At 34.7% G+C, this 24800-nt stretch overlaps 1 protein-coding gene across 3 annotated transcripts; it reads right to left on the reverse strand.

Annotated features, from left to right (window-relative positions):
• Positions 1–94: 94 nt before the first annotated feature.
• Positions 95–23502, reverse strand: LOC121734001 (regucalcin-like). Of its 3 annotated transcripts, XM_042124411.1 has the most exons (7): positions 19950–20068; positions 19410–19531; positions 10969–11137; positions 8410–8613; positions 6368–6583; positions 674–786; positions 95–340 (listed from the first exon to the last, which is right to left on the reverse strand). In XM_042124411.1, exons 2-7 carry the CDS (start codon positions 19443–19445, stop codon positions 116–118), a joined length of 963 nt encoding a protein of 320 aa, XP_041980345.1. In that variant the 5' UTR covers positions 19446–19531; positions 19950–20068; the 3' UTR covers positions 95–115. The 3 variants fall into 3 exon arrangements, 2 of the variants coding, with proteins under 2 accessions (XP_041980345.1, XP_041980346.1); XM_042124412.1 differs by lacking the exons at positions 19410–19531; positions 19950–20068 and adding an exon at positions 14540–14672; XR_006036640.1 differs by lacking the exons at positions 95–340; positions 674–786; positions 6368–6583; positions 8410–8613 and adding exons at positions 22413–22595; positions 22814–23097; positions 23304–23502 and having other exon boundaries at positions 11007–11137; positions 19950–22267.
• Positions 23503–24800: the final 1298 nt, after the last annotated feature.

Here is a 24800-nt window from a genome sequence, read left to right on the forward strand (position 1 = left end):
TGGCATTAAATATTTTGTAGCTTGTTACTGTGTTAAAAAAATCTGCCAACAAGATTCAACCAATAAAATAAGTACCAAAATATAAACTCGCAACTATAATCAACAATATATTATTCTAGTTAAACTTGACGCAGTGATTGCGGTGTCCCTTCGCCCGGAGTCCCGTGATCCTGAAGGTGGATCCGGCGGGGGGCAGCTGCTCGGCGCCGCGGTTCAGGCAGGCGGACGTCACGTACAACTCGTCTAGGGCTTCGCCCCCCCACGTCGCGGAGGTGGTCTGGAGCGCCGGCGTGTTGATCTTCTCGAGGAGTTCGCCTTTGCGGGGGTCGATTTTGAGGACCTGTTCAAATTTCGTGTTATTTTACAAACTATGACGTTCTAGTCGTATGAGAGTTCCAGATATAACGTGACCAATAATCTTACTCGTCAAATTAATAATTAGAATTTCGATAGGTTCGATAGGAATTGTATTCACTGTTCAGTATAGGCTGCGTTCAGCTTTCAGATCCTTCGGCAACAATTACGGGCGCATATGTGCTCAATATCTACCATTAACGTAAGAGTTACGACACATCTTATTACAAATTTAACAATAGCCGTAAGCCGTCCTGTCCTGTTACTTCTCGCTCCAAGTTCCAACAATAATTCTCTCAAACAACAAAACATGTAGTACCTTGCTGCCATCGAAGTTGGCGACCCAGAGGTTGCCGTCGGTGTCGATGGTCATGCCGTCCACGATACCCTCTAGTCCGTGATCGGCGTACTTGAATACCAGACGGGGGTTCGCTGGGAAATTTCAAAGGACTTATTATATTGACTACCAAACACATTTTTTGTCATTTAATTTACCATATTACAAGGTAACAAAACTAAGTCAAAATACTGAAGATTGTAATGAGTCCCCTGTATTTCATTGTAATTCATTGTGAAAGTAGCAGCGCTGAAAGAGTAACTTTTTTTTAATTTTTGCTGATGCGCTTTCCCATAAAAATGAAAAAAATTGCTTCTTCAGCGTAGCTACTTTCACAGTTAACTCTTTATAAGGAACATAATATACACTCCCTAAAGTATTATTACTTAGTTTTGTTACACGGTACACCTAGGGAATGTTATTATTCGACAAATTTGCTATTCGAATAATTCGAATAATTTCTAAAAATTGTCGAATATATTCGAATATATTCGAATATTTCGTATTTTATGAAAAATTGGTATTTAACACATAAATAAAAGAACCATATTGAGTTTTAGCATTTTTATTTAAAAAGAATTAGTATTTATTTAACAAATCGTTTGTTATATAATTATAAGTTAAAGTTTAACAATCGTAAAAACTAAATATTTTTAAAATCGACGAAATAATGTTTCAAACCGTTAATGTGAAGCATGCACACCTTGAACAATTGAATCGAAAATTCGTGTAATTAAAAAAAACAATATCCTGAGTTGATATTTTTTATGTTTTATTTAGAAACTCTTGCTATCTCAATTCTTTACAACTTACGTAAACTTATACATCGAATAACTATGCCTTCTGTTTTAAAAAACCATAATATTTATTGTTACATAATATAAAAACAGAGAATTTTGATTACGTAATACGTATACGCTGCTTAAATAACATTTTAATGAAGGTAAGTAAATAGTAATTTAAATAGATCTCAATTTTTAAAATCTGTCGTAATTTGAGATCATGGAGATAAAGTTACATTAAATTTTTTAAAATAAAAAATTGTAAATATTTATTATAATATTTTACGAAACAGTTTTGACATGTTTTCATTTTTTTTTACTTCAATTTCCGAGTAATCTAATAATAGATAAAAATACTTTAAAATAAACAAAAAAATATGAATACGTTACATTTATAAATAATAATAAAAATCATCACAGCATAACAATCAGTCTTACAACAAGAAATCACATAATAGGTATTAATTTGTTTGACAATTTAAATATAGCCATAATCAACAACTTTTTGATAAAAAAATCAAAACAATAATAACAATCGGACCTTACAATTAAGTAGAAATATTATAATATACTTTTAATGTTTTTTCAGTCTTTGATAGTGAGATCTAAGAAAACTTAGGCAATCTAAAGTATCGTCATTTAACCGCGTTCTTAGTTTATTGCAAATATAACCTGTGGACGAAAAAACCCTCTCGGCTTCTACGCTTGTTGGTGGGATAGTCATTAATAAGTCATATACTAGATCCAAATATTCACTTCTTGGCCCCCCTCTATCAAACAATGCCGTTTGGATACGTAAAATAGTTTCCAAGTCGTCAGAATCTACGTTGGTTGATGTCGATGGTGTTGACAAACATGCATCTATCTTTTTTCTTAATTGGTCTTCTAATGGCAATGATTTTTCGTTTCTTTTTTCTTCTTGATATAAGCTGAGGACTACGTCATCTTCATCAGAGTCTATCGATTCAATTTCCCCAGGGCGAAAATATGTTTTTATAATGTCCATTATAAATTTTAAGATGGTGCTAAATGAAGGATTTTCGAAGGTATCGCATGAACTTTCTGCATAAAAATTTATGGGGCTATGTAGGTATTTAAGAGTTCCAACAATTTTAGGTTGTCTGCGTTGAATAATCCTGGTTTTTAAAGCCTCTTTTAACTGGAGAGATATAATATTATTTCTTTCGCTTAGTTCGTCGATCATAAATTTCAAAGCAGTCTCTGCAGTCAGCATGTTCGCATCTTCGCTACATATTGCTTTTACCGTAGCTTTTATAATATTTAAAGCTTCTGAAATGTCTTTTAAAATATCAATTTCAATGCTGTTGAAAGTAGTATCGTTTTTTAAATCGATCAAAGCTTTCATTACACCATTTTTTATGGCTAAAAATCTTGATATCATGTCTGCCAGGCTACTCCAACGCGTTTTGCAGTCCAATATGACACCTAACTGTTTTCCTTCAGTTTCCAGATATGAGTTTAAATGATCAGTTTTAGTGGGCGAATATTTAAAGTACTTTACTACTTGTCTTACTTTAGATATTAATTCTTTGTAAACTGTAAGTGGAGGTCTAGTAGTATTTTCTATGAATGGTGCAAATCCATCATCACCGCTCTCACTTTCCGAATCATCACTTTCGTTAAGTTCGGCTGTATAACTTATGTCCATATCGTCCGTGTTTTGATCTTTATATAAAACGTCTAAAACAGCTAACTGAATTCCATGCGCCAAACACAGTTGGCTTTGAGCTGTAATTCTCTGGCCTAAAGATTGCATAACTCGGGCACCATCTGTGACGATGCACACAACGTCTTCTTCCAGAGAAAGTCCGAATTCAATAAGTTTATCTGTCAAAACATTATGACAGTTTATTGCAGTGCCCCGACCGTTTATTTTTGACAGCCCTAAGTTTCTAAAGGGCTTGTTACAAAATTTTTGTGAATGGATGTTGACATTCATGTATCTTTTATTTCTCGTAGATGTCCACTCATCAAGGCTGACCGAAAATTTCTGTTTTTTTTTCATTTCAATTATTTCAATTTTTAGTTCTTCTTTCAGTTGGGCATGTTTCTTCATAACTATCATCTTTATTGCATTAGGTGTTGCAGGTAAATTATAATTACTTTTTTTGAAAAGATTTCTCAGTGTTTCAGACGTTGCAAATACTCGAAAAGGTAATCCGTCCAATGCAGTCATTTTCGATACGGCAGACTGCAAATTATCTTCCTTCTGCTCAAAATAGTCCCCAATTTTTCGTTTTTTAGAACTATTTAAATTTGATGAAGCTTCACCTATTTGAGAAGAACTGGCTTCAACTTCTTTTTTATTTGTAAGGTCCATAGAATGAACTAGTTTTAGATGGTTACGAAGGGGAGTAGTAGATTTACAGGTCTTCAGTATTTTTTTACATAATTGGCATTCCGCATATGATCCATCTGTAGAGCGAAGAAAATATTGCCAAACAGACGACTTTTCAACTACGCCACGGGGATTTTTTTCGAAAATGATTTTGTCTGCGTTTTTTGAAGCCGCCATTATGTTGCGCTAGTCAATATTTATCTGAAAAAAAATAATAAATTTACATTTTTTAAATTTCTAAGTTCAATCGAGAATATTATGGATATATGAATATGTACTAAAATATTTATAAACCGATATATATTATATAAATATATTTTGTACACCTGTGTTTGAAAAAAAATACAAATGGAAAAAATATTTATTTGGCGCTTTAATGAAAGCTTTAGTTTTAAAAAATGGCAAGTCAGTGTACGAGAGTATCAGGGAATTGTATTATTTAGCCTATTTTAATAACAAATCATTTATTGCGAAAAATTTGAATAACCTGGCAGGCGTCTAAAACATTTATGATGGATACGTGGCTTTCGCTTCTTAAAAAGAGCTCAATATACATTAAAAATCGGTACTCACCTTACACTCCACTCTTATAAAAGTTGAAACAAACACTTTAACACTAAAACATATTTATTTAATATCTATTTAATATCACTATTCACTAGCGACATGCGCATCGTTATCGAGAAGCGACTCAACTGACAAAAGACAAGATGGCGTCGCATATTTGAAACTGCGCGTGAGCGTGGCGTCTTTCCGGTGTTGCCAGTAAAAATATTTACGTATTATGTTTACTGAAATATAATCAGCAAGATTGTATTTGTATCGAAATCAGTATTACGTAACATTTTTTTTTGCACACAAATTAGAAATGTTGAATTTTTAATTTATCTTTACAATGCATTAATAGTGATTCTTTAATAAAAACAAAGTACAGACTGAATTGGCAAGCGACAAGATCATGTCGTTCTGAACGACGGTGATCATGGCATCTTTTCGGTGTTGCAAATAAAAAATATACACCAATTATTTGGTTTTAGTTAAGAATATGTAAAAAATTAAATACCCCTAATACATTATAATAACCGTAGTAAATAAATTACAGTAGACTTCCGCTAATCCGGCCCCTGTCTAATCAGGTACCGGCGGCGTTAATTTAGGTACATAAATATTATTTTGCCCAATCTTTACAAAGGTACGTATTTTTTTATGACGGTGCATGTTACGAATAATAAAAACTAAGGAAACATAAGTCCCATACTATTACCGTTTTAAATTTGGTTCCTTTCGAACTGTCATGCAACGTCACTTTTTTGACAAGTATTGTGGAGCATGTTTTTTGACGGAGTTACTTTTCCTTAGTTTTTATTATTCGTAGGGTGCATGCAACGGTAACGATTACAGATTGCTGATAAGTAACTTGCTTTAGGAAAATAGTTTGTAGTTAAGATAAAACCTTATTATTAAAACATTGTGATTTTCATGTATTTTAATCTGTGAAATGTATGGAGTTCTCTATAATCCGACAAATCCGCTAATCCGACATGGCCGTGCAAAAGGTTTGTCGGATTATCGAGTACCTACCGTAATATTATAAGGTAATATCAGATATAATTGTGTTTAGAAACATTGCCAGATTAATTTTTATAACATATTATTGTTAGTTTCAAGGTTTGTTTTATACATAAGCATGTATGGAAAAATATTAGTACTATTCGAATTATTCGAAAAATTGTGGTCGAATTATTCGAATAATAAAATCGTCGAATATTCGAATAAAACGAATATTCGAATATTCGAATAACATACCCTAGGTACACCCATAGTCTATCTATACTAGAGATATTCCGATCATGACTTTGGCCGACTAGCCGACTAGCCGATTAGTCGGTTGCAAAGAAGCCGACTAATCGGCCGATTAGTCGGCCAACCGATCATGGTTTCAGATGTTTTCGTAACGCTTTGTTTACTGCTGATTCGCGGGTAAATCGCATACACAGCCTGCGAACGTGTCGGATCGTGTTTTGGTTATATTGACGTCATGAAATAAAGCGATTAAGCTATGCAATAGCTTTACCGCGGCAGTCCCCGAGTGCCACACGTATTTTTTATTATAATGTTTAGGATGAAGAAGATATTATTGTTGTTATTTAATAATGTCATAGACATTTATTTACAAGCAAGTAATTTCAGAAACAATTCACTTAATTTCAAAATGATCAAGGTTTTTCTTAAATGTAATATATATAATAGTAAAATAATAAAAAGCCAGTAGTCGGCGGTTTTTGCCGACTAGTCGCCGACTACAAAAGTGGCCGGATAGTCGGCTTTACCGACTAGTCGGCACATCTCTAATCTATACTATAAAAAGTCGAGCCAAGCGAAGCCCAAGAGCACTAACTACCTTTTCTGGAAATGTAGTTAACCTATTCTTTGACAATTTTTTTATTAAGTTCGACAAAGCCATTTTGGTATACGATCGGGATTATTCAGGCTTACATTGTAAACTGCCATCACCGAAACTTTACAAATACTCACAGATATCCCCCGTCTCGACGTCATAGTCGTACCGCCGTATGGCGTACTCGAAAGAGTCGGCGTAGTAGAACGCGCGCGCCGCCTCGTCCCAGCACAGGCCGTTGCTGATATCGATGCCGTCGACGACGCGGTGCACGCTGCTGGGACCGTCCACGCGGTACAGCGAACCCTTCTTCAGGTGGAACTTGCCCGGCTCGTACTCGTGACCCATCGTGCCTGGAAAACGGGAACGAATGAAACTGTAAAAAATACTAAAGAGTAAAAAACTGATTCTATTATAATTAATAATAAATGCTAAGTTATGTTTTTTTTTTTTTTTTTTTATTATAAAATTGGGGCCGTCTATAGACTGTTCGTCCATATCCTTTTTTTGTTATTTTATTATTTAGATTTTTCGCACCAAGGATAATTGAAATAATATTATGAATTTTAATAATTAATTGTGGTCCATCACGCCATGGACACTTTTTTTTTTTTTTTATATATGTATATATATATATATATATATATATATATATATATATATATATATATATATATATATATATATATATATATATATATATATATATAATAGAATTGAGTATAATATGTTATACATATAATAAATAAATATACACATTTATTGTTTTATAAATTGCATAATAATAATATAAATGTTTTGAACGGTGCGGTCCCAGTCGGTGTGGCGGCCAGTAGATCCGACATTTTCCGATTTCCTTAGATTTTATGCTGCTCCACCCTTTGCCTTTAGATGTTGTGACATTGGCTTGGTGGAGAGGGGTCACTCAAGCTGGGTGGAGTTTCTAGGTTGTTAAAAAGATATCGTTCTGTGTCGAATCTACCCGCCATGTGGCTTAGGACTTTATCGTTCCTGTCTTTTATAGCCATTTTTATACTATAATCTTTTATGTGTTCGGTTGACACCTCCGTGGCTCTTTTTATGAAGCTTGCCACAGCGTCTCCATCAGTGTCAGTGTAATAGACACAGGTGTTAGTGTGCCGGGATATAGCTACAACTGCATGAGGAACGCTGTCATGGATTGCCAGCTTTCGGGACTTGGTCTGTATGATGATCACCGAAGGACTCGTTAATCCCTGAGCTTCATGGATCGTGAGGACGCGAGAGTCCGTTCCCGATCCATAGCCTGTATTAGTGAGGGCTGCTTTCTCCTCTTGTGTGTGGACAAGATACAGGGTATTTAGATCGGTTTTAGGTATTCTCGCTCCTGTATACTTCATTAGCTTTAGGGACCGCACAATTTCCTTCGATGAATAGATGTTATTATAGACCATGTTTAAGGCGTATGCCACATCCATAGGGCTCCTGTGTGTGCAAGACAACTCCTGGGTGATGCTGGTTACCAGGTTTGGACGAGTGTAATTAAGTTTAAAGAGGTTTTCACGCTCTATAAACGGAAGTTGGTTAATATCTCCAATGAGGATGACATCGTTGGCGCCTGTTAACTGATTCGCCATGACGATTGAGCCGAAATGGTTCATGAGGGCCTCGACAACTATCAACCTTTTGTAGGTTCCTTTTGTCCCATTTACCAGCAAAGAGGCCATGGTACGAACTTTATCTTTAACTTTGTTGCCAGTTCGTAGCGATAGCCTTTGCTTTAGATCCTCGGCTGCTTCGATTGTAGTTGTTATTATAACGTCTGTTTCCTCATTGAAGTTATTAACGATCCAAGTTGTCTTCCCACATCCAGGAACCCCATTAACCCACGAGTAGTTGATAGGTTTCGCGAATATGTCCCAGTCCATGCTAGATTCGGGGTCCCCAGATAGGACTTCTGCCATTTCTAGTATCCTGTCTTCCAGCATTATTCTGGTACATTGCTAAGTTATGTTACCTCTCACATGAACCGATTTTGCTGAAATTTTATATGGAGATATTCTGAGATCTGGGAAAGGACATAGGATAGTTTTTATCCCGGAAAAATGTAGGCACGGTTCCCGAGCGATAAGCGAATTGTGCCACAACAGAGTTGCAGACAACATATTCTATATTTTTAAATATCATCATCACAACTCACCCACAAACAACCGTCCGCGTGGGTCAGCTTTGGCATCATTTATCCTGTTATCAGGCTCATGCTTGTCCAGCTCCGCTACAGTCCGGACGACGGTGGCGCCGCCATCTCCGCCCGCCCACTGCACCTCCACGACGCGGCGTTTGAGCCCCACCGCGAACCGGTCCAGGGTACCGGCTATGGGGATGATGAAGCCCGGCATGTCATCTGCAATGTTGATGAGCTGGTTATATGAGGTCCGGTAAAAACAGGCATATGACATTCTAGATTTTAAAAGTGCTGAGTGTGTGACACAAAGCTGTGTTTTGTGAAATTCATGACCAAGGCCAGGGGGTTCACGAATTTCAGTTGAGAGGTCGTGAACACAGGAAACAGAATATTTTTGGGCGATGAAAACTATCCTGTCTTTTCCCGCGCCTCAAAGTTTCTTCGTACCTAACCTATCCTAATTTAATTTTGATGAGTATCGCGATTTATAGGTGAAGAAGAGGTACGTATGGTGTCTACTTTATTGACGGCTATGACATAACCATAAAGTTAATATACCTAGCGGAATAGAGAAACAAAGGCCTGAGCAAGAGAGATGTCACTATCAGTAACACTGCGTGGTAAAAAGAGACGTGCGATACATGACAGCAGAACCAATTTTTTTCATCTGTTTGACGTCCAGTTGACAATTTAATCTCTTAGATGCTTGTGTAAGTGTATACGTAAACAAATTTTTACACACAGACGTACCTAAATCAATTTCGGTTTCGTTTGACAGCTCGAGATTGTTGCTCTTTTCCGCTAGGTACGGTATATTAATTTTATGGACGTAATATACAGTCTGTCAAAAAAGTCATGAAATTAAAAAGCGGCAACATCGTAGTGTCATCCCTTTCAAATCAATTTAAGAAAAAAAGTCTGTACACGGAGAAAACATACAGAAAATACAAAGCCCTTATCGCTTAACATATTTCTTCACAAATGAAAGTTTTAGTTATTCTTGCACATAAAACTTTACGACTTGTTTTAATTAGTTCATGCAATTAATACACACATAGGTAATTATTATTTGTTTCAATCTTAACGAACAATAATTGCCTTTGGCTTCTTTAGTTTATCAACGTTTTCTACGGCCATTTCCATAGTGTTGGGGCCATTAAAAAGTCATCAACTAAATGATAAGATGGAGAATATAACGGAAAATACCAATTGTTTATACACAATGCTCATTTGAATTCGACACCTCGGCCTCGGTGGATATAAAGGTCGCCTGAACAAAAAGATCTAAGACAATCGCTTCCCTCTCCTACCCCCAATACAACGTATCTAAATACAAAAAAAAATATTTCTTCTTAGGGTGCACCCGCACGACACTCAAAAGATTATATTTCTGCGTTTCACCAGATTGAATTACATGAAAATTCTAGGCACATCACAACCTTTATAAGTTCAAAGGGACTCTATCGTTATAAGCGTTTAATGTTCGGGATTACTTGTGCCCCTGAGCTCTTTCAAAAAATATAGGATAAGAGCAGTTTGTTTTGCACGGAAACAAATTAGTTACCATATACATATACCACTAGGGGTGCTATTTCGGCACCAATGCACCATAGAAATTAAAGCTACATTCTCACGATCAAGTGACAAATCACAAACATTTACACTCTGTCAACCGCGAATTTCCTTGGGTGGTGCAGTGCAAACATCAAGTACTATCTATATACTATACATACTATAATATATATGTATATATATGTATATAATATTATAATGCTTATATTATTATTTACAGTCAATGCTATCTATTTTATTTATGTTTATAATAATTATTAACTATCTTACACACAACCCATACATTTACTACACATAATAATATAATTATTTATTGTGTGCCTCAAGAGTCAAGACGTAGTCTGTCCAACGCTGACAAAATGGGTCCACAGAATATCAGGGACTGTGGAGCCCACAGTCATGAACCTGAGTGGATTCCACTTCAATAGTTTGGGCATTACACCACCAACCAATTCGTATCTGGCGCCTTGCTTAATGCATTTTGTTGTCATGTAATTATGTTTTGTTTTATGGTTATTATTATTTATTTATTTTTTTCTCTTGCATTGTTGGTTGTTTTTTTTTTTTGTGTTTCTGATTACTATCAAGCTACTTTTATTGTGTGGTGTTTTTAAATTTAAATGTACAGAACTTTGTGTAATGTCCAGATTACTGAATAAACGTTTATTTATTTATTTATCGAAGAAATTGTTTGCTAGGCAGATGGCGGACCTACATAATTTGGTCGCGTTACGTCAATTCAATATTAGCCCGGGCGCGCACTAGCGGCCAGGCCGCGGCGGCCATCGAAAGTATGGTGTGGCCGCAGGTCGCGTTGCGGCCAGGTGCGCGTCGTCTATGGCGGTTTCATACGAAGGTATCTATCTCGATGGCCCGGGCGCGCACTAGCGGGCGCGCCCGGGCTTAGTCTCGATCTGACGGCTAGGTTTGACGTAACGCGTTATGTAGGTCCGCCATCTGCCTAGGAATCAACTTCTCTGAGTATACAACATCATATCTTACCCATCTTAGCTCTCGTGTGTTTGTCTGTCTTGGGGTCGTATTTGTGTATGGTCTTGTCGAAGATGCTGACGAAGAACAGCGCGTGGTGGTGGTGCGACCAGTGCGGGCCCTCGCCCAGCAACACGGGCTCCGTCACAGCCTTGATCGTGCACGTATTGTTCTGCATTGTCTGTGGACAATATGAGATGTTAAGAAAGGACACAATAACAGTTATAGTTAACCGACTTCAAAAAAATGAGGTTATCAATTATTCGACCCTTGTGTATGTAATATTTCCAGAACTGCCCAGTTTTCGTATAATTATGTTAGTCTATAATATATATCAGCGTCTGAACAAATGTGCCGTAATACTGCTGATGACAGTTCGTTCCAGCAGGCCTCCTGCGAAACCGTTTTGAGACTCAAATCTCAATCGACCGAGAATGCCGCGGCCTTCTCTAACAAACGTGAACAAAAGTTATAATCAAGCTAGCTAGTTTTAATACTTAACCTTACCCGCGCATATAAACAAAATGACCATTGACGAGACTGGGCACAGAATTTCATAGAAATATTGACATTTGATGCGAAGTCCTGTTTCACGACTTGTACTTTAGTTGTGTTAGTCTTCGGTGTTAGTACACTAAACTGTAAACGTGACAAACCTATTTTATCGAATTTCTTTTAATTTACAGATTGTTGAACACTTGCGGTATTTATTTTCCTGCAACAGGATTCGAGCCCGCTACCTCCGACTTGAACGTAGACGCGCTAACCACTGAGTCACAGAGATCGTCAACCGTAAAGAACAACTAGCTGCAACTAGTATGTACTTATACTAAAAAAACAGGCTTCCATTTATCGTACAACAATGAAATCAAATTCACTATTTTTCTTTTACGTTAAAAATACTATAATCTAAATAATATTATGGTAAGGTTTAAAAACTTTATAGTTATGTTAGGTTAGTGTTGTCCGACACGCATATAAAGTAGCTAGTTCACACTCACAAATATGCACTTATTAGAATGACGCTTCGCATAAAGTTACATGCACACTACACTTTTATTGAACGTTAAAGGCAAATAAAACGTTTTTTCCAAGTGAAAAGATAGAGAAACTATACCATGAGGATAAGCGACTCGACTGGTATGAGCCAAGTTGTGGCCTTGTATACGTAACACAATACATATGGCATGCACACTGACAAACATTTACTTTCATTGATTCTAAATTATCTCCACCCACTTGCGGTAGGTTAAAGTTAATCGTGAATTATCGTCTTTACTCTTTCATTTTTCGTATTTATAGAATAGCAGGCTATTTTACAGAATATAACACAGACTGGCGCTAAAACAAGTGGTATTTAATCTAGCTAAGTTTGTTTTGCCGAATATGCAAAATTTAGGTCAGAATCTTAGTAGATAGTAGCGGCGAAATGGCGGCAAAGTCCCGAAATCCTTACTGTGCTAAGCTGTCTTATAAATAACAATTTATTCGATGTTAAAGTACTACACAATGTGTTGACTTACCAACACAGGAAACGATTTAAAGACTTAAAAATATTGTTTACCTTAGGCTGGTTTTATAGTAGAGCGTTTCGCAGCGCCGTTGGAGCGCGCGCGTTCGAAGCTGTAACAAACGTATGGACGAACGGCGCTGCTCAAGCGCGCGGACTTTAAAACGCAACTACTACCCCCATACATATTCGAACGCGCGGCGCTCCAACGGCGCTGCGAAACGCTCTACTATAAAACCAGCCTTAGTTTATGCAATATTAATCATTAATACTATAATTGACTACTAAAGAAAATCTGTATTAGTTATCCAGTTCGGGTATAATTCCAAGTGAGCTATCAATCTAATTAAGCGAGTGTGTAGTCTCCTTAACTTTACGGCGAGTATTTAATTGGCTTATGTCATTCGCTCTAAAAACGCGCTTCGAACTGCCCATGAAGGTAATAAAATATAGTTTAGAATGGATATACTATACGGAGCAACACGGGAAAATGAGCATACCAATGACCTGATGAGAGTGAATTACGAGTGACGGTTTCATAGGCTTCATTTGGTAGTTGTTACCGGTAGGTCGGGTTACGGGTACGTAGCACTCACTAGCACCCGACAATATGTATTTTTTCATTTTTAGGGTTCCGTACCTAAAGGGTAAAAACGGGACTTCGATGTCTGTCCGTCTGTCTGTCTGTGTGTCGCCAGGCTGTAACTCAAAAACCGCTATAGCTAGACTTCTGAAATTTTTACAGGTTGTGTATATCTGTTGCCGCTATAACAACAAATAAAAAAAAAAATATTTAAGGGGGGAGCCCCCCTTAAGTATTTAATTTTTTTTAACAACAAACATGATTTTTTTGCTATTTTTTGCTCAATATCAATAACGGCACAACAATAGGCACTTGAAATATTCACGAAATACTTTTAGTTTTATTTGTACTTTGATAATTAATAATAAAATTTAAATAAACTTCATAATTGACGTCCCATACAAAAAAAAAACACATTTTCAGCCTTTTCTGCTCTATAATGGTACGGAACCCTTCGTGCGCGAGTCTAACTCTCACTTGGCCGATTTTTATTTTGTTATGATTTATGACATTGTATAAAACTATCTGAATCCTTGAATATTACTTATTATAAGTATTATATCTGATGATCTGTTATCACTTATCAATGATAACAATATTTATCGCATTATGTTTGCATTGTGGTATGATTTGACATATTTTTTTAAATCTTAGTTGATTTACTTGTTTTTATAGTAATTATTGTTATAACTATAGTCTGTCAAGAAAATCATGACAGGCGGGAAATTTTTTAAATGAACTAAAAAATAAGAGAACTTTATTAATGCGAGATAAAAATGTGCAAGGTGACAATATTTAAAATGTAATAAGCGTTCTCTGTGAAAATACAAAGATAAAAATACACCTTTTAAGCGTGATTACGTTTAGAAAATTTTCCCGCCTGTCATGACTTTCTTGACGCACTATAGATACTAAATTGCAAGATTTTTTGTCACTTGTTAAATGCGACCAAAATATTATATTTTTATTGTAATAACAACAAGTATAAAAATTATAATATGTAGCAATACAAAAGTGCAAAAAATTATATATTTTTTAATATTTTAACATTTATTTTCAATATTTTTACTAAGTAAGATAAAGCTAGAGGAAAGAATAAAAACCCTATTTCTTTAATTCTAAAATTACAGAACTTGAACTATGTTCGTTACATCCTGTGCGAGGTTCCAAAAGCTATTTTAGTATTTCTAATTCAAGCCACTAAACTGAAATAAACCGAAATGTGTTATGTGAACAATTTAATCGCCCATTATTAAAATTTCTAAAGAAAATTTAGAAATGTTCAGTTAAAGTAATCACAACTGCAGACAAAAATAAGTACAAAAACACAACAAAAAAGTAGGGGATTTTAATGAATAAAATTTTGCATAAAAATTCTCTTAAAAAAAAATATCCACAGCGGAACATATAACCTCCTCCTTTTTGGAAGTCGGTTAAAAAATATAACAAACGGCAAAAACTCAAAATACGGACGAGAAAAAGACACTCACGTTTCAAAAAAGGAACAGACGTTCGCGCCAAAAGACAGCCGGCCTATATCTCCTGTGTTGTGTATTATATAAGCTTATTTATATCTAATCAGAACGGTGTGACGCATTTGCCTGTTGCCATATCAGTTTTGAGTGTAACGACAAAATCTAAACTGTTAACACTACCTCCCGTAAATGTCCTCTCATGCTGCGGGGGCACATGCTTCTATCGTCACGAAGCTTCGTGCTATTGTTTAGACGATACACGCAGATCGTCCAATGGTAAAAAAACTACTTGCTAGATCTCGTTCAAACCAATTTTCGTTGGTAGTTTTTATAGTAATGTACAATCATATATTTTTCTTGGACTTATTATATATTACTACTTACTTTACTTTACTTATTATTATATTATTACTTTAGAAGTTAGAGGGGGACACACACATTTTAACACTTTGGAAGAATCTCACTCGCAAACTATTCAGGTTAGAAAAAAATTATATTAGAAACCTCAATATGATTTTTGAAGACCTATCCATAGATACCCCACACGCATAGGTTAGAATGTTAGATGAATATTTTTTTTGTTTCAGTTGTATGTACCCCTAAAATTTTTGATAATTTTTCCACTTTTGTATCAAAGTAATGCGGTTTACGGACTACATCTACTTACCAAGTTTTAATAGTATCTTATAGATAGTTTCGGAGAAAAGTGGCTGTGACATACGGACGGACGGACAGACATACAGACATGACGAATCTATAAGGGTTCCGTTTTTTGCCATTTGGCTACGGAACCCTAATAAAAATTACAGCTATAATACATAAAGCTGTAGTGTATTTGAAAAACGATTTTTTTAGCAATAAAATATTATTTTAGATACGTCCCAATTATTTACTTTCTTTTGGAAAAACCTTATGATCTACAATCTACATAATATATTAAACTGATATTATAATTATTGTATGCCGATAAAAACATTTAGAGCCGACTACTTGCAAAAAAAGTTTTTGCGAATCATCAATGCCAGTCCATGGGCTACGGCCGGCAGTCTCTTTCCATCATTTTTTCGCTTGTTTACCACATGTCATTAAAAAATATAAAAGACACGACCTTAGCCAAAATGGATATGATTTAAAATTGTCAAAAAACTGATAGCAAAATCATTGATAGATCTAGAGTGATTCTGCTCTGTAGAGTCTGTAGGTACAACATCTGTCAAGAACCTAGGACTAGACCTAGTTGTTTCCCGCAACTTCGTGTGTAATAATTGAATCCTTTCACCTTAGATGTCTTTTCCTGTGTTCTCAAAGTATATTTATACTAAACGTTCTAAATTGATCCAGCAGTTTAGGCACGAAGAGGTAACAGACAGACATAATATGCATGCAGTCATGGCTTAATCTGCAATTCGATTGAGTGACTCGCGTTTATTGAATGGCACCATTCAATTGAATAGCTAAAGGACAACTCGTCTGTCGTCAAGTCTTGACCAAAAGTCATATTACACTGAAGTCGTTAAATGATATAATATTTTGAAGTAGCCGTTAGCGGCGTGAAATAGGTAAATCCACACTGTCATATTATTTTATTATAAACTAGCTGTTGCCCGCGACTTCGTCCGCGTGGACTTTAGTTTATAGTTGTTCCCGTACATCGATTGAGTCGTTTACGCGCAAATCAGAAAAGTATATTGTGTGGGAACCGCACCTTTTTCCGGGACAAAAAACATTCCTTGTCCCAGATTCAAATTAGTATCTAAAATCTCCATGCCAAATTTCATCAAAATAGATTAAAATATAGTTTAGGCGAGAATCATAAAAGTTGATTGTGCGAGAACCGTATATTTTCCGGGATAAAAAGTACCCCTTGTCCTTTCCCGAGACTGAAAGTATTGCCATACCAAATTTCATCAAAATAGATTGAATAGTTTAGGCGATAATCATAAAAGTATATTGTGCAGTAACCGTACATTTTTCCATATTTTACAGACAAATTAATCCACAAAAAATAGCCTATGATCCTTCACGTGGTCTACTTCTTATCGGTGCCAAATAACGGAAAAATTGCTCCAGTAGTTCGTTCGTCCTTTCAAATAATTTCCCCCGTTTTATCCACATTTTCCTCTATTTCTTAGCTCCTATTAGCCTTAGCGTGATAAAATATAGCATAATAGTCTTCCTCGATAAATGGTCTATCTAACACTGAAATAATTTTTCAAATCGGACCAGTAGTTCCTGAGAGTAGCGCGTTTAATTTTTTTTTGTTTTTTATGAAATAAGAGGGCAAACGGGTCACCTGATGGAAAGCAACTTCCGTCGCCCATGAACACTCGCAGCATCAGAAGAGCTGCAGGTGCGTTGCCAGCCTTTTAAGAGGGAATAGGGTAGTAGGGAAGGTAAGGGAAGGGAATAGGGGAGGGAAGGGAATAGGGGAGGGTAGGAAAGGGAATAGGGTACGGGATTGGGCCTCCGGTAAACTCACTCACTCGGCGAAACACAGCGCAAGCGCTGTTTCACGCCGGTTTTCTGTGAGAACGTGATATTTCTCCGGTCGAGCCGGCCCGTTCGTGCCGAAGCATGGCTCTCCCATGTTAAATAAGCCCTTTCAAATAATTTCCCCCATTTTTTCCACATTTAGCTCTATTTCTTCTCTCCCATTAGTTTTAGCGTGATAAAATCTATACTAATATTATAATTCTGCAGAGTTTGTTAGTTTGTTTGTTTGAACGCGCTAATCTCAGGAACTACTGGTCCGATTTGAAAAAAAATTTCAGTATCAGATAGCCCATTTAATGAGGAAGGCTATAGGCTATATTTTATCATGCTAAGACTAATAAAGGCGAAGAAATAGAGGAAAAGGGCTTATTTGAACGCGCTAATCTCAGGAATTACTGGTCCGATTTGAAAAATTCTTTTAGTGTTAGATAGCCCATTTATCGAGAAAGGCTATACCTATAATAGCTGTTGCCCGCGACTTCGTCCGCGTTAGTATAATAGATCACGTCCCAAATATTATATATTATACAAAAATATTCAATGTACAGAATTGACTTTCCTACGATTTTATTATATTATGTAGATGTTATGCAATTTTTGTTATGTCTTTTTGGAAAAAGTACTATAAGTAATGTAGGATTATATTTTTGAGTTTTAATGACTATTCCCATTGTATATTATATCATATTGTAGTCAAGAGAAGTTAGTTATAAATGAAAAAGTGCATATGAGAATTTAGCTAATTTGGATTTTATATTATCAATGATTTAACTTTTCTAGTAGTTTAGGTGTGTGTGTGTGTGTTAATGTTTATTCGTGAATATACATGAGTCTAAAGTTTCAAAGGTTGTGTTCTCAAAATTCTTGTTATTGAGAAAGTAATGCCTTTGAATTTACCTCTTTGGTGCAGCGTTTATCATGCATGGTTTACAAGGAAATAGTTTGTGAAATAACACAAAGATCTACTGCAATCAAAAGATTGTACGAAATGCTCCTAAGATAGGTTCCCAAGAAGTACATAGTAAGTCCTCATGTATTTTAAATTTTAATTTAATATAAAACTAATACTTTAGGCCCCACCTGACTGATTTCATGTTCTGTTCAAAGGGCTAATGTTACAAATCGCTAACTAGTTGGACGTTGAGTGACGATTGTTCAATCAACGTTTGGTGTCATTCAATGAATTATGAATGCTCTAGTCGTTCAATCGAATCGCAGTTTGAACCAGATGACTGCAACCTATTATACACATTTACATTTACAATATAAGAAAAGATTATACATATTACTTATTAGTTATTTACTATTTGTTGGCCTCAACTATGTTGACTTTAGAGTAACATTTAAGAGGGCTCCTGACACAAAAAATTAAACATCGTCCTTCTCTTATCCCGTCCGTCTTTCATATGCCAGCCCAGGTGAAAAAAGACGACGCGGAATCATCGCCAAGTTAGTTTTACTTGAATAAAAGAAGAACTATAATGATTATGAAAAAGTGTTTTGAATAAATTTAGGTTTTATCAATACCTTTTTAGATATTAAAAAATATTAAAGAAAAGACAGCAAACTTCGTAGATCCAAGCAAAAATGTGTCTAAAACAAGATTTTTTTGTAAGAAAGAAACTATCGAGCATTTTTTCAGTCTTCCTAAACTGAAGTTAGAATAAAATCTTCCTAAACTGAAGTTACTTGTGTAAAAAAATCTGTTTTCTAGACCTTACAGATTTTGAGATCTATAGGTTTAAGTTAGGGTCAGGTGCATTCTTAAGTAAACAATATATGTAAAATTTGGTCAGTAATTCAAGATAGAAGATACGATGTCCTTTCTTAGAGATTATGTCTCCTGTCTTTTAGAAACTGCATATAAATTGTGGTGTGTGCAGTGGTTTAAACGTTATTGCATAACAGACGAAGTAACTATCGTAATATTATTAGCAAACATCCATGATGATTTACTTGTAGATTACTATAATCCTCTCACAATAGGGAGCAAACAGATTTATATTATGTTGTGAGGCAAATAAAATCTAGCTAACTTTAATCTAGATTGTCTTTAATCATGCACTATTTGATCTTTTCATATCAATATAATACAGATTACAATATTTGATTACATTTGTTTGATAAGATGTGGATTAAATTTGAATATACAACGCAACAATATTGTTTATTAGTTATCACACTCCCATTTTGTTACATAATAATAAGTCAAATCAAGTGTATCGAAATAGAAAATTTTAGCTGTTTACCATAATATTATTATGTGTAATGTATGTATGTGCCATCTTCATATCTTAAGATCAGGAGATCTTAAACTATCGGTTTATTAACTCATTTTCTGGTTTTTACGATCAGTGAAAGAGTAAGTTACGAGTTACGAGATATTTTTTACCTTAGCGATCGTGTCTTTCTTCACTCGACCAGCCATCTACTACTGCGTCTTCTCAGGATCTATTCACTGGTATACTGATGACTTCCATCCCTTTACCGAACACACAGACCACTACAGAATCGCTGAAACAAAAAATAATGCATTGCTACTTTTATGTTGTTTAAATCAAGAAATTTTTTGTAGTCTCTTACTAGAACATTATTCCAAAACAACAAAAACGTATAGTATGGTACTAATACTTAATACTAATCGCCAAATTTCAAAGTAATAAATAAAGTACCTAAATTCATCAATAGTATTTTATTTAACTTACTTGTTGTACTCCAAAAGGTCGTTAAATGGAATGTTAATATGATCTTTTGAAGTAGCCGTTGGCGGCGTTAGGCGTAATACTTAATAGGTAAATACACACTGTCATATTATTTTATTATAAATAACACAAAAGTATAGTACGGAACTAATACTTAATATTAATCGCCAAATTTCAAAGTAATTATAACAAAGTACCTAAATTCATCAATAGTATTTTATTTGACTTACTTGTTATACTCCAAAAGGTCCATTCCATGTATGTCGGCTACATTACTGAAGCATTGGGATAAGAAATTACATTTTATTTCATCATCATTTATAGACCACTTTAACAAAGTTACTCTTTGGTCTATAGACGTTGAAATCAACAAATCATCCACACAAATAATACCAGTTATCTGAGAACAATGGTATTGATTTGATGTCCATTTTGCTATAATCTCCATTGTAGAATTATATTCTAATAGTACTATGTGTATAGAATTATCATCACCACCAGTAGCTATAACAAATCTTTTATCTGATATGACAGCCGATGAAACGCAGTTTATGCCTGATTTATTTGTTTTTGTTGAAAATACAATGTCATTAGAGGCATTCCAAAATGCTATATCACCTCTGGTTGTACAAGTTACGACTAAATCCATGTTTTTAATGTTAAGGGAATGTGTCTTTAATATGCAAGTATTGTGATGTTTTATATTGTTAATAAGTGATAGTTTATTTTCATTTAATTCAAATACTCTCAAGTATGCATCAGAGCAAGCAGCGAATATTTTAAATCCATTAGCGGCTTTAATAGTTTCCAAATCCATGACTCTAGTTTCAGGATCAAAATCTACTGTTACGCTTTTCCAATTTTGATTGCCTTTTCTCTCTTTATCAGTCCCTTTTATAAGAAAATCTACTACTTCTTCCGCAATGACTTTAGTTTCTTTAACATCAAGGATTTTAGCACAAATCTGTGCCCTACCACCAGCAGACAGTAGAAGAATTCTATCATCATCTAGATCAGCTGTTTTAACAGTTCTTATGTTAGATAGATGTTTAAATATAAAATCATCTTTGAAGTTCCCATCATTATCTAGTTTAGATATTCTTAGAGTTGTATCTTCTCCTCCAGATATGAAAAATGTTGTTTTCCCATCTTTTCTATGCTTTACTGTTTTCAAGCAGTTAATAGCATTAGAGTGAGTACCATGTACTACATTTTGAGACACGATTCTATTCATTAGGAATGTGTTTAAATGGATATCTGAATTCTTTATGTAAACTAGTTTGATAACTTTCTCATAACAATCGTTTATCTTATCAACAAATCGTACGACGTCCCAGGACCGATGCCCGCCCCCACAATTCGCTTCTATCAACTTCATATCGTTATCTAAACTATAAACAACAAAAATTCTCTCTTGAAATCCACAAACATATTTATAATTCTTATCAATAAACTTTTCTACCCACTGAAATTCGACGTTTTTGGTGGACATGTATTTAACTTTATAGTTATGCATAGAAAAGTATTTAATTGAGCCATCTCTTCCAGTCGTAATTATGTCTTTATCTCGTACATTTATTGAAGTGGCACCATATCTACCGTGGACCTTATTGAATGTTTTCACTGGATTTTTTACTCCATTATTGTAAACATGTATATTTCCACATCTATCCCCCACTAAAATAATCTTCCGATCTACATCCATAGCAGCAGCTGTTAGCCATCTTTCTTTGCAAGGTGGTAAGACATATGAAGATATAATTTCGATAGCATTATGAGTTGCTGCAACTACATTTACACTACCACTATCAGAGCAAAATATAAGATGTCTATTGCCAGCCCAATGCATTGATAAAACTTTACCAATATTTAATTTTGTGTCTACAATTTTATGTATTTCTGCTTCACCTTTACAATTTTCGATAAACACATCTAGATTACCTTTCATATCTGAAACTGCTATTATTTGTTTACAGGAGGTTATATCAAGCATTTTGTAGGTTGATTCATGATTTAAGTCATGTTTTGTGGGTTGTTTAGATGCCACATCAAAATAAATTAATTCATTGCTTTCATTGACCATAACAATATTTCTTCTAGCTGTGAATACCAACTTTTTTGGTGTATCTGCATCAATGGTGATTATTTCACTATTCTTATAGTCATCTATTGATCCTAATGGATGTAGAATTATAGCACCATCTCCCCCACCAGTGACAAGATGTTTATCATCAGCATGTAGGCTCCAAATACTGCTATTTTGATGGGACATGATCCTCCTAAGTAAACTTCCATTGAAACCCCAGTAACATATTCCGGAATCTTCTCCAACTGATATTATACACTCCTCACTTATGTGGCTCCTCATAACTCTTGCTGTATGCCCGTATAGGTCATGTATACACTCAATTTTGATATTTTGCCAGTAGCTACTTATCTTGTGATCAAAACTGTCATTGTGTATTTTCCAGATACGTACAGATCTATCATCAGATGTTGTAACTATAATTTCCTTGACTACGTCATATGTTATTGAGAATATAACACCCTACAAAATACATAACAGTGGTTAAAATATTGTGTATAAAAAATAAATAAACTTTAGACAAACATTTAGATTTAGATACATGATTTAACTACACACAATCAATATATGGGACAGCAATAATATGCTTATTAATATGGGTACTTACATTATGTCCTTTGAGGAAGTGTAGGGGACCCAGTTTGAATGTCTGTATGATAACTTCAGAGTATACAGTACCACTGAATATGAGAATATCATCATTAAGTACTGCCAGCAACCCACTGTACAGGATTGAGTTGTTTTTACTCTCATGTTTAGACTTGAGACACCAATTTTGAGTGTCCCAGATCTGCAACACATGTTAAAATTTACTGAACATAAAAATTTATTTTAAATATAACTAAAAAGCTCACAAAAATACATATCATTAAGTATCATTTAGGAGTTTTTGACAGTAAGTTAGGTACTGTTGTAAGTAACTCTAGTTTCAACTTACTATTCTAACTTAGCCATTATAGTTAATTGATTATAATTTAATGAATTTTTACAGCTACAAAATAATATTACCTGCACCACATTGTGAGCTGTAAGAACCGCAACATCAGTCTCATTAACCCAGACACCGGAATGTAACCAGTCATCACATATTATGACCGGAGCTGAGCATGTTGCTTGCCCGTCCTCGCTCTCAGTAAATCTTGCAACAGCCAACTGTTTTCCTCCATATATTAGAATATTACTTTCACACTTAGAGGGAATAATGCCATAAATTGTCTGCCCTTCAAGAGTGTCCAGTTCTAGTAGCAGTTTAAATGTGTCTCGGTCGAATATATTAAGTTTGCTTCCTATACCTACAAAATGTATGAAAGATGTATGTACTTGTATGTACTTACCTAAAGATTGTACACTTTTTTATGATGTAACCATGGATGTAACCAAAGTTTAATATTCTAATGCTTCTTATGATAACCTACACCATACAATGTAGGTACTAATCTAATTGTTGGTATTTAAACATTTCCATTTTTCTTACAATTTAATCTAAGCATAACCTTACCTGCAAGAATATAATTCTTGAAAAGTTTGACACACGTTACATCTGTACGAAGAAAGATTGATGTCATTTTGTTTGGTGTTTTGCTTTTAGCAACCCTAAACTCATAAAAATATCATTTATTTATTTGATTTATTGCTAATTAAGTATACGACACAAGACAATTTAAAACACCAACACGTTGTTTTGTTTTGACTTTTGACCAAAGAGATCACAGATTACTAGTATATATTTTGGCGGCTCTCGACATATGAAAGAGATAGTAATCTGTCCCCGCGTCATGACGTTAAAACGCTAACCACAGATTACTAGTATATATTTGACGCTAACGCTCAAGACCGTAGTTCTTCCCGTTCCACTAGCATGTGAGCGTCAGTGATACAAACCCAAGTGGAACGGAATATGGAGCGTTTTGAGCAAAGTTTAAAAAAAGAACATATAATTTTTTTATACATACTTAAATTGAACGAACTTGGATATTACGATCCTTTTCTTGAAGTCGTAAATAAAAGTAATTGTTTATAGTTACATTTATTTTATAAATAAAATACATACTTACTGAATAATATATATTTGTTTCGTTTTTAGTATTACTTTTTTTACTTAAATAATCATATTTTAATAATATAGTTACCTACTTAACTTTTATTATATTTCAGTTTTCACATTGAATCATATTTCAATAACAAAACCACATAATTTGTATATTGACTATAATTGTCACATAAAGTTTAAGTAACAATACCGCGTAATGCTAAGACATGTACAGGAGAGATGAAAATTAGTTATTATAAGAAATCATTTGGCCTTTCATTTAAAACAATTTCTTTTCCAATCAAAATATTTTATTACTTAAATGTTATTTAATATACTTATTTAAATTAAAATATTATTTGTTATGAAATAATAATATGAAGTTTTTTGTCTCTACTCTCTCCTCAAAACTTTGCGAACATGGCTTTCGCGATATAGTTACGTTAAAATTAAAAAAAACTAGAACGCTCACTTTGACCCATCTTCGTCGAGGGTCGTTTTGAGCGAAAATGATGACGTCATGAGTGACGTCATAGCCGCGGTCGTCAAATGGAACGGCAAAAGGGGACGTTTTGAGCGTTATGGTCAAAATTAACGTCTACTGGAACGCAGCCTGTGAAAGAGATTAGAGAATGTCGGTGGCTGCGTTCCAGAAGACGTTAATTTTGACCAAAACGCTCAAAACGTCCCTTTCTGCCGTTCCATTTGACGACCGCGGTCGTTTTGATCGCGGCTATGACGTCACTCATGACGTCATCATTTTCGCTCAAAACGACCCTCGACGAAGATGGGTCAAAGCTGGCGTTCTAGTGATTTTTTTAATTTTAATGTAATATATCGCGAAAGCCATGTTCGGAAAGTTTTGAAGAGAGAGTAGAGACAAAAAAGCATCATATTATTTCATTACAAATAATATTTTAATTGAAATACATATTATATTAAATAACATTTAATAAAATATTTTGA

This window comes from Aricia agestis, chromosome 14 (genome assembly GCF_905147365.1).
Source record: "Aricia agestis chromosome 14, ilAriAges1.1, whole genome shotgun sequence".
Classification (NCBI taxonomy): Eukaryota; Metazoa; Arthropoda; class Insecta; order Lepidoptera; family Lycaenidae; genus Aricia; species Aricia agestis.

Bases quoted from the DNA above. Each gene is read 5' to 3' on its own strand.
- LOC121734001 (XM_042124411.1), bottom strand. From the start codon at position 19,445: ATGGCTGGTCGAGTGAAGAAAGACACGATCGCTAAG. The intron at 11,138-19,409 runs GTAAAAAATATC...TATTGTCCACAG, and splicing joins AGAAAGACACGATCGCTAAG to ACAATGCAGAACAATACGTG. The intron at 787-6,367 runs GTGAGTATTTGT...GAAATTTCCCAG, and splicing joins CGTCGAGACGGGGGATATCT to CGAACCCCCGTCTGGTATTC.